The sequence below is a fragment of the Podarcis pityusensis genome, assembly GCF_964106645.2.
Source record: "Podarcis pityusensis genome assembly, chromosome: 5".
NCBI classification, from domain to species: Eukaryota; Metazoa; Chordata; class Lepidosauria; order Squamata; family Lacertidae; genus Podarcis; species Podarcis pityusensis.
Window position 1 is genome coordinate 89,211,891 of NC_138032.1, and position 10,531 is coordinate 89,222,421.

The window sequence follows — 10,531 nt, forward strand, 5'->3', positions numbered from 1 at the left end:
AGGGACCACGAGAGTCATCTAGTCCAACCCCCTGCAGTGCAGGAATCTTTTGCCCAATGTGGGGCTAGAACCCACAACCCTGAGATTAAGAGTCTCGTGCTCTTCCAACTGAACTATTAAGAAGGGAAAATGAAGAACTTATTGAATAAATTAAATTATTGAGCACACCAGTCTCATGCATGCAGTAGCCAGTGTCCCCAGATTCCTCGACTTCAGTTAAACGCAGGTGTAAATTCTCCCTTGAGGTTTTTTCAGATCAGGAAGTGTGAGCAGCCAGGGAGGCTGCAGAACTTTGGAGAAATAGAAAGAAAAGCACAGGGCTCTTTTGCAGGGGAAGAACACTTTTAAGGAAAATGGAGAACCGGTTTCAGAGTATAGAACTAGCCCTTTTCTAACATTTCCCCAGTTCTTACACATGCAACGCAGGGCACATGCACACCCCCCCACACACTTTTGTTTCTCTCTCAAGTCCAAAGCTAATGAGAACTCCGGAGTAGAATTCTTGCACTTTAAAGAATATCATCATTTTTAAATTTTGTAACCTTTCTCCAGGGCTGGAAACCAAATTGAGACATTTCTGGAGCAGGCAGCCTTCTAGCCCCGTGTTTTATTGAAAGGTCAATTGCTTTGCAATCAACGTTGACCAGTTTCCCCTGCTATTGCCACCAAGGCTCAGTGCCCTTGTTTCACACCCAGAATCCATCCCAGCAGGCTGCCCCCTCCATCCCTTTTCTGCTAGCACACTTGGTTTCTGTGCTCCCAGCAGAGGAAGGAAGACCAGTCTTCGGCCTGTTTGATGGAATGCATTTTTTGCTATCTTGCTCAGAGGCTGGTACAGTGGTACCTCGCAAGACAAAAGAGTTTTCCGTTTTTTGAGTCGTTCCGCAAGACGAATTTCCCTATGGGCTTGCGAGTTCTTGCGAGTTTGTTTCCTTTTTCTTAAAGCTGCTAAGCCGTTAATAGCCGCTAAGAGCCGTGCTTCGCAAGACGAAGAGACTCGCGGAACGGATTAATTTCGTCTTGCGAGGCACCACTGTATCTCTTCGCTGTGGCTCTACAGCCATTGTGAAAACACAGGCTGCTAGCAACGTAGTATCTTTTGTGGGCTTAGCTAGATTCCAGCTGTAATTTGCATTGTCGTTTGATTCCATCATGCTTATAAACTCGCTTGTCGTTTGCAAGGCCAGTAATAGAAATGAGTACGCCGTTGGATTCAGAAATCAACCTGAAGTTGCAGAACATTATGATGTTACTGAGGAAGTGTTGCAACCACCCATACCTTATTGAATATCCATTGGACGCTGCCACCCAGCAGTTTAAGGTATTTCCTCCCATCGCTTACTTAAAAGGCCTTTTGTTCATTCCAATGTTGTTTGAATGGCTTCGCCTGATGGCATCGCAGTTTGATTTGCAGAGAACAGTTCGCTCTCGTGAATGAAGTGGGTGACGAGCAGTCAAAAGACTCATGTCAGGACTTTGAAAGAGGACAGGAGAGCTTCCTTACATCCCACAACTTCTCTCATCTTCCAACCACCTTAGCACACTATGCAAAGAATTGCTGGCACCGCCATAAGTCCAGCCACAGGATTATTGCACGCCCAGCCAGTAGGGCAGTCTATAGAGGAGACTGCAACACTGATGCCCAGTTGAAAATGCCCAAGGCCACTGTTTGAGGGAAGCTACACTATTGTATCGCTCCCTCTTATTTGCCTTTGCTTGTGTGCAAAAGTTATTTGCTAAGAGAGAATAGGCTCCTAACCTCACAATGGAGCAGTTTTCTATAACCTAGAACTTTGCCCTAACCTAGAATGAGTGTGTGGGGGGGGGGTTTAACCATACAGTTTGTTACCTGGGGTTATCTTCCCACCCAATTTTTTAAAAAACAGAACCCAGAAAATCAAGACACACTGACTTTGATTTATTGTATTGGAAGGTTCAGGGACGCGGGTGGCGCTGTGGGTTAAACCACAGAGCCTAGGACTTGCCGATCAGAAGGTCGGCGGTTCGAATCCCCGTGACAGGGTGAGCTCCCGTTGCTCGGTCCCTGCTCCTGCCAACATAGCAGTTGGAAAGCATGTCATGTACAAGTAGATAAATAGGGGCCGCTCTGGCAGGAAGGTAAACGGTGTTTCCGTGCGCTGCTCTGGTTCACCAGAAGCGGCTTAGTCATGCTGGCCACATGACCCAGAAGCTGTCTGCGGACAAACGCCAGCTCCCTCGGCCTATAGAGCGAGATGAGCGCGCAACCCCAGAGTCAGTCACGACTGGACCTAATGGTCAGGGTTCCCTTTACCTTTATTATTGGAAGGTTCAAACATCTCAGCATTTAACTTTCAGTCGGTTGTCTTTTCGATACTTTCTTCAACATTTCTTATAATTTTGGGCCAGTTAGAAGAACATTCAAACAGTGCACTGTGTTTTATACATAGCTTTTATTGGTGGTGGTTTAGACTTCAGAGGCTTTTTTTTCCAACTCCAGGCTCTTTTCCTGGTGCCATTCTTGAGGCCTGCCAACAAGGGGATAAAACCTTCTGGGGTAAATAACCCTGGAACCACCGGGCAGAGGATGGGAGAGGAAGGGGCAGTGAGTTCAAATTGTCCTTTTTAGCTGTTCACCAGTGACGCTATTGCTTGATGAAATGTTTTGGAAGAAATGAAGGCAGCATATTTACAAACATCATTGCCAGAAGAGCAGGGAAAGCTGTTATGGAAAGCAGAGTTGAGGAAGCTGTGGCTCTTCCGATGGGCTGCATCTCCCATTACTCCTGCCGTGCTGATCAGGGACCATTGCGGGTTGGAGTCCAACAGGTGACTAGAGGGCCACAGGTTCCTCGTGCGAAGCTAGTTGCTTCTAATGCAAATATGATTTATTAATAATAATAATAATAAATTTTATTTATATCCCGCCCTCCCCAGCCGAAGCCGGGCTCAGAGTGGCTAACATCAAATGTATACTACATTAACATAAAATCAGAGAATCAATTAAAATTCCTCCTCAAATCAGATCAGGATCATAATAAAATCCAATCGGATGGCAACCCGCTGATTAGGGTTGGGGACCTTAAATGCTCACCAGGCCCAACTGTTTGTGCTGAACTTATATGGGCCTGTGAGAAAAATTGGGAGACCACTTTCATGCAAGTTCTTATGAAAGGGGAGAGGGAGTCAGACTGAACCCCGACTAAAGGCCTGGCAGAACAGCTCAGTCTTGCAGGCCCTGCGGAAAGATGTCAAGTCCCGCAGGGCCCTAGTCTCTTGTGACAGAGCGTTCCACCAGGTAAAGGTGCCCCTGATCGTTAGGTCCAGTCGTGGATGACACTGGGGTTGCGTGCTCATCTCGCTCTATAGGCCGAGGGAGCCAGCATTTGTCCACAGACGGCTTCCGGGTCATGTGGCCAGCATGACTAAGCCACTTCTGGCAAACCAGAACAGCGCACAGAAATGCCGTTTACCTTCCCGCCGGAGTGGTACCTATTTATCTACTTGCACTTGACGTGCTTTTGAACTGCTAGGTGGGCAGGAGCTGGGACCGAGCAACAGGAGCTCACCCCATCGCAGGGATTCAAACCACCAACCTTTTGTTCAGCAAGCCCTAGGCTCTGTGGTTTAGACCACAGCGCCACCCGCGTCCCTATGATTTAATTAGAATGTCCTAAATTGTACGTGTGTGTTCTTGCATCAAGGTCGACGAAGATCTAGTGAAGAGTTCGGGCAAATTCTTACTCTTGGATCGCATGCTGCCAGAACTAAAAAAACGAGGACACAAGGTATTGTTAGTTTGTGGTGTTACCAGAAGTTTTTTGCCTGGACACCTGAGTTCACATTATTGAAGAATCTTTGCTCTGTTCAGGTGCTGCTGTTCTCACAGATGACAAAAATGTTGGATATTCTGATGGACTATTGCTATCTGAGGTCGTACGAGTTCAGTCGCCTAGACGGGTCCATGGCGTATGCAGAGAGGGAAGAAAACGTAGGTGATAAATTTATTGTATCCTGGTTTGTTTGACTCTTCTGAGATTCCCTTTGCATCGCAGCAGAGAACTTTTATCAACAGAGTTTAGCTAGAAATATCAGCAAGTTCTGGCTTAGTCTATGAACTCAGTAGCCTGAGGCAGCCTCACCACCCACTTCAGTGCCGGGATTTCTCAAAGATGATGCTTGAAAAGTTGTTATTTGTGTTTTGCTTATTATCAGTAGGTAGCTTGCGCCTTAAAATGTATTGATGACATGTTTAGGTAGAAGCTGTCCTGACTAACTGAGGCGGTGATGAAATTGCAGTTGAAATTAAGTCTTACACTAACATCTGTAGTCCTCTTTGAACATGTGCTTCACTTATACAATAGTCATTGTGTGACATAGTCTGTGGATGCACTGGCAAGTCCTGTCCCCAGGGCTCAGCGCTTTGGCCATCCTTGCAGCCTTTCATGATTTATGGGGATTGTTTCTGAACTGGGGAATCTTCACAGTTCGTGGAGGCTCCCTGCATGATTTAGAACCCCGTTGGTTCACTGTTTAGTGAGTGTTTGGTTGGCACCATAAACCACATTATTAACCTAATGTGTTTACCGTTTGTCATTTGCAGATAAACAAGTTTAACACAGATCCGGAGGTTTTTATCTTTCTGCTGAGCACACGGGCTGGAGGTCTTGGCATTAATTTGACGGCAGCGGACACAGTAATCATTTATGACAGTGACTGGGTATGTTTCGCATGTTGACGTGTATAAATTGTCATGGGCCCTGGTCTCAAAGGGCTGTATGCTGAGTGACACACATGGGGAGGGGGGCTTCAGGGATCAGAGTTGGAAAGGATCCCGAGGGTAATCTAGTCCAACCCCCTGCAATGCAGGAATCTCAGTTAAGTGTTTTATGGTGGCAGCCGTCAGCACTGCCCAGCAAGCTGCCTCCGAAGCCTGGTGCAGATGGAGAAATAGTTCTCCAGGGAAGCATGATGAGAGGAAGATTTATATTTCTGCCCCTCTTAAATTCAGATTCTATGAAGAGCCTGTTCTGGTTCTACAGGAACATGCCAACTTCTAAACAGCTCACAGGAATGGCATGAGGCTTAGAAGATTTTGTTTCAGAAATTCCAAAGTTCAGTCAAGCAATTATGTATTTTTAATCTCTGTATCAACTAAACCAGGCATAGGCAAACTCGTCCCTCCAGATGTTTTGATACTACAATTCCCATCATCCCTGACCCTGTTAGCTAGGGATGATGGGAGTTGTAGTCCCAAAACACCTGGAGGGCTGAGTTTGCCTATACCTGAACTAAACAACTCTGGCTGAGGTACAGCACTTTACATCAGATTGAAATAAGCAGGAAAAGTGAAATTAAGAAAACCCCAGCTAGTCTTTTTTGCTAGGTAGAATGGAGCATGTGGCCTGCAGGCAGCAAGTCAGATCAGGCATCGCCACAGCAGCACTTTGTAAACTTTTCTTATTTCTCATTTCCCCCCAACCCCAGATGTTTAGTGGTTTCTGCATTCCTGGCAGTCAGGAGGGGTCACATTTTGTGTGTGTGAAATACATTTGTACGGTAGAAGCCTGCCTTAGCTGTTGCTAGTTGAAGTAGACAATAATGGACTATGTGGACCACTGGTCTAACCCAGCATAAAGCAGCTCCATATATTCATATATTTTTCCTTAATCCCAAACTTGCAGAAAGCTAGAACCTTTTTTCTGTTTTTTTCTGGGAAAGCTGGCACTGCCTGCAAAAAAAGGGGAAACAAACCCCTTAATCTGAGGTCAGTTTTATCTCTGGAGTTCATTTCCCTTCTTTCCCATTCTTAGAACCCTCAGTCTGACCTCCAGGCCCAAGACCGATGTCACCGAATAGGCCAGACAAAGCCGGTGGTCGTCTATCGCTTTGTAACTGCAAACACCATCGATCAGAAGATTGTGGAGAGAGCTGCTGCCAAAAGGAAGTTAGAGAAGCTGATTATCCACAAAAGTTAGTAGCAACTTCATTTTTCTTACCAAAATTGACAGGTTTTCCTTCTTGGGCTAATAGTTATGAATGTGGTTTCTCTAAATGTACAAGGCGTGACCAGAAAGTTCGATGAATGGTCACAGAAATCAGACAGCGAGAAATATTCGTACATACATACCTTACAGGCCTTCAAAGCAGGCTCCCTCTGATACAATGCACTGTTGACAACGTTCATAGAACTGTTGGGAACTTCTGGAGAGGTCCTCTTTCTGTACTGCTTTCAGTTCCCTCGTCACAGCAGCTTGGATGTGTGGAACGTTGGAAAATCTCTGCCCTTTCAGTGCAAATTTCAGTTTTGGAAAAAGAAAAAAATCCGGTGGGGCCAGATCAGGAGAATATGGAGGGTGGGACAGCTCAGTAACAATCTCGCGCAGAATATGCAACTCTTCCACCATCATTTGGACGGACAAACGCCGATCCCACATCAATAACTCATGAACTCTGTCGACATTTGCCACCATTCCGCTCATCGACAGTGCCAGACTGAGGGTCATCTTCGATGGCTTGCCGCCCTTTACAGAAACGCTTAAACCACCCTTACATCTTCATCTCTTTACACAATTGTGAGCATTTCATGGGTTTCCGATGCCAATTGTATATTCAGATAATTCTCGCTGCCTGATTTCCGTGACCATTCACCGAACTTTCCGGTCACACCTTGTACATAACTTTGCTTGGCTATGCATTGGATTGTGTACTGTGGTAGAACCCACAGGCTTAAATCGGCTGACGTTGAGAGCAACAAATGATCGCACACTTAAGAGAGCTTTTGCCCACTGCTCTGCCACAAGGGCTGTTGCCATTTGCACCACCTTGAGCAGCAGAAGAAGAAGAGTTTGGATTTGATATCCCGCTTTATCACTACCCAAAGGAGTCTCAAAGCGGCTAACATTCTCCTTTCCCTTCCTCCCCCACAACAAACACTCTGTGAGGTGAGTGGGGCTAAGAGACTTCAGAGAAGTGTGACTAGCCCAAGGTCACCCAGCAGCTGCATGTGGAGGAGCGGGGGAGCGAACCCGGTTCCCCAGATTACGAGTCTACCGCTCTTAACCACTACACCACACTGGCTCTCAGAGCAGAGTTTTGCTGCTGTGTTTCCTGGCTTCTGGGACGCACGAGACAAAATAATTTTGGAAGTAAACCTGCCTTGTGTTCACAAGATTGTAGCCCGCTTGATGGTGCTAACTAGCACTCAGCGTGTTGGGTGAGAGGCACCATCCAAGCTGTTGAAAGGCAGAAGAAAACAGGTGGCGTCCGATTGCAATGGAGATCAGAGCTCAGGCTCTTGCAAGCTCCTTGCCATGTGCGTTGTCTCTCCTGCTGTCGCCAGAGAGATGCAGGGCTGGTGCGCATTCTACACGCGACGGGGGCTTTCAGATGTGCTGCTCTGTGGGCAGAGAAAAGACTCGTTGATGGCAGTCTCCTCCTGAAAGGAGCTAAATCTCAGATCCCTCCGTGATAAGCCGAGTCAAGGTTGCAAGTAAAAAGGAGAAAAATAGCCGTATCCAGGCAGCATCAGTTTCCAGTAATCTTGACTGTAAGGCAGCACTTCGAAAATATGCAGGAACGTAATGGATATGTGTCGGTTGTGATGGACAGGAACAAGCAGGGAGGTGGTTCTACATTTTTCCTATTACTTTGGGTCTATAAATAGCTATGCCCAGGTGTCAAAAGCAACAGGACGTTAAACCAATGATCACCTGATGGAAACAGTGACAGGCTTGAGGTTCTACTTCCTTTTTCCTTCATATGTTTGGGCGTTGGCACGTCCATCTTTGGCTGCCACTGGCCAGCAGCCCCTGGACGGTTAGCCAAGAGGGAATATTTCCATAAAAAGCACCCATTTTGCACCGGTGGCCCTTCTCCTTTTGTAGGTCAAAGACACGTATCAAACGTTTGCAATCCTAGGGGGTCTTACTTGTACAAACCTACCTGGGAGAACGAGTTACCAAGACCAGGTCTTGCCGTATAACATCATGAATGTTGCCCAAGTTGGCGAAAAGCAACTGGGATCTAGGTTAAAGATAAAGGACCTCTGGACAGTTAAGTCCAGTCAAAAGCAACTATGGGGTTGCGGTACTCATCTCACTTTCAGGCCAAGGAAGCCGGTGTTTGTCCACAGACAGCTTTCCGGGTCCTGTGGCCAGCAGGACTAAACCGCTTCTGGCGCAACGGGACACCGTGACGGAAACCAGAGCGCATGGAAATGCCGTTTACCTTCCTGCTGCAGTGGTACCTATTTATCTACTTGCACTGGTGTGCTTTCAAACTGCTAGGTTGATGAGTTGACAGAGCAACGGGAGCTCACCCCATTGCAGGGATTCGAACCGCCAATCTTCTGATCGCCAAGCCCAAGAGACTCAGTGGGTTGGATCACAGCGCCACCCACGTCCCAACTGGGATCTAATGGTGTTTCCACCACGTAAACGTGCCTGTCAAATCAATTTACTCGTAAGTTTTCTTGTACTGAATGTAACGTCGCAAACCTGTTTGGGAAATGTTTCGGAAAACTCTCTGATCCATAATTGTGTGCAATGAGACAAAATGGAATGTGCAGAGAACAGAACGTTTATGAACTAATAGCTTTTGTACCAGTGTTGTGGCCAGATGTTTCTTCATACTGTCAGAAAGCCCAAGCGGCAGTGCTTTCTCTCTCTCAAAGATGTTTTTTTTCCTTGTCTAACTTCAAGATCAGTTTAAAGGTGGGAAATTTGGAATAAACCAGTCAAAGAGTTGCTTGGACCCCAAGGAATTAATGGAGCTGCTACAGTCCAGGGACTATGACAGGTATGTCTCACTTACAAAGAAACCATTTGGTTTATGTGCAAAAATTCATTATGCTTATTTAATGAAGGGTTTGTATGTTGGAGATGCTTTAATGACTTGCAGTCCTAATGGCAGGGCTTAGTTTCAAGTAAATAAATATGGTTGCACTGGAACTCAGCTATCTGAAAGTAATATATACTTTCTTTCCATCTGTAGAGAGGTTAAAGGATCAAGAGAAAAAGTAATAACTGACAAAGATTTAGAGCTACTGCTGGACAGGAGTGACCTTATTGGTAAGTACATATATCAGGGTCTTTTCTATTCAGTTGAATCTCTCTCCAGAAACCAGTTTCAAATGTGAACTGTGTGTGTAGCATGAACTCTCCCAGCTGAGAGATACAATTCCTTAAAGGAAAGGTGGGATTCCCCAATTACAATTGTTTGTTGCTGCTTCTGACCAACTATCTGTTTTTAAAATATTTTTGTTCCTCTGTTTTTACTGCGCAAGTTGCTTAGCACAAAATGTGCAGCTGATAACTCAGATATATACGCACGGTTTTGCCACAAAGGAGCAGTTTTTTCTGCAGCGATTGTGCTAGGAGAGAAACAACTGCATTGGTCGTGACTTAACTTTTGGCCTAGCTACTTAATCCGATTCTTACTACTGAATAATTGTCAGTTTGATTGTGTTATCAAAAAAAAAAAAGAATGCTAGAGTTTAAAACTACACAAGACAAAAAGTGGCTCTGTTCTTTCAGAGAGCATGGTCTTTTTATAAAGGAGGGCTAGGTTGGTTTGAAAGAACAACCTGGCTGTTTACTGAGACTCTAGTCTTTATGAACACAGATATCTTCAAGCTTTTCAGACCTAGGGCCCATTTTTAACCCAAACATGCATTTTGGGGACTTTTTCCTTAATCATTCACCATATATTTTGCACAGTAGCACTCCTGTTGCGACCCACCTTAGATCAGGCCACAACCCACTCAAATTTCCCGATCCACCAGTTCAAGGCAGGTGCTCTAAACTGTGTCTTGATTTCTTTCTCCCTAGACCAAATGAAAACTTCTGAGCAACTTAAAGAGAAAATGAGAGCGTTCAAGGTTTTAGAAAACTCTGAAGATGTCAGCACCGAGTGTGTGTTTTGAGATACAGGCAGCTGGTGACTGTAACCTTACAGTTGCTTTGTTCTTAAGAGTTCAGAAATGCATTTCAGACTATTGTTTTGGTTGTATCATTTTCCAGAAAGAAAATAAGGCTCTAAAATGTAACATTACTAAGTGTAGATGTGAAGAGAGAGCTTTTGGGCTCCCCTTGGATTTTAGATCCTCTGACATTGTACAAACTGGAAAGCTAAATACTACTGTAGTTTCCTGTGGAAGTTCTGATAAATGGTAGGATTTGGAGTTTTTGGTTTTTTTACTTCTCAGTATGCTTACTCCTTGCCCTCAACTATAGTTTTATTTGGTCGATGTATTTTGTTTCAAAGTCCAAACCTGTATGACTTCAGTTTTTGATAATTTTGCTAAATAAATTGTTTTGTAACAAGCAGCACTTGCAAGGTAGCAGAGTTACTGCAAATCCACGTGTTCAGTCGTCTCCTAGAAGCACTACAAAAAATAACCCCCAGCTTGAAATTGTACACCTGTCTCGTCAGTAATGGTTGGTGTAAAAGTACCAACTGATAGTAAAGAGCCAAAGAAATTTATCAAGGCAGGGGAGACAATTCAGGGTTACCTCCTCAGGATGGGAAACTCAGCTCCTGCTCCCAGTTT

General features: G+C 45.2%; 1 protein-coding gene across 1 annotated transcript in view; it reads left to right on the top strand.

Annotated features, from left to right (window-relative positions):
* Positions 1-10,307, top strand: part of HELLS (helicase, lymphoid specific) — a 30,770-nt gene extending 20,463 nt beyond the window's left edge. The window contains exons 15-22 of the mRNA XM_081005468.1: positions 1,183-1,321; positions 3,684-3,767; positions 3,851-3,970; positions 4,583-4,699; positions 5,793-5,952; positions 8,682-8,778; positions 8,974-9,050; positions 9,810-10,307. Of these exons, the coding sequence (XP_080861594.1) occupies positions 1,183-1,321; positions 3,684-3,767; positions 3,851-3,970; positions 4,583-4,699; positions 5,793-5,952; positions 8,682-8,778; positions 8,974-9,050; positions 9,810-9,904 (889 nt within the window). The 3' untranslated portion in view covers positions 9,905-10,307. The remainder of the gene's footprint in view (positions 1-1,182; positions 1,322-3,683; positions 3,768-3,850; positions 3,971-4,582; positions 4,700-5,792; positions 5,953-8,681; positions 8,779-8,973; positions 9,051-9,809) is intronic.
* Positions 10,308-10,531: the final 224 nt, after the last annotated feature.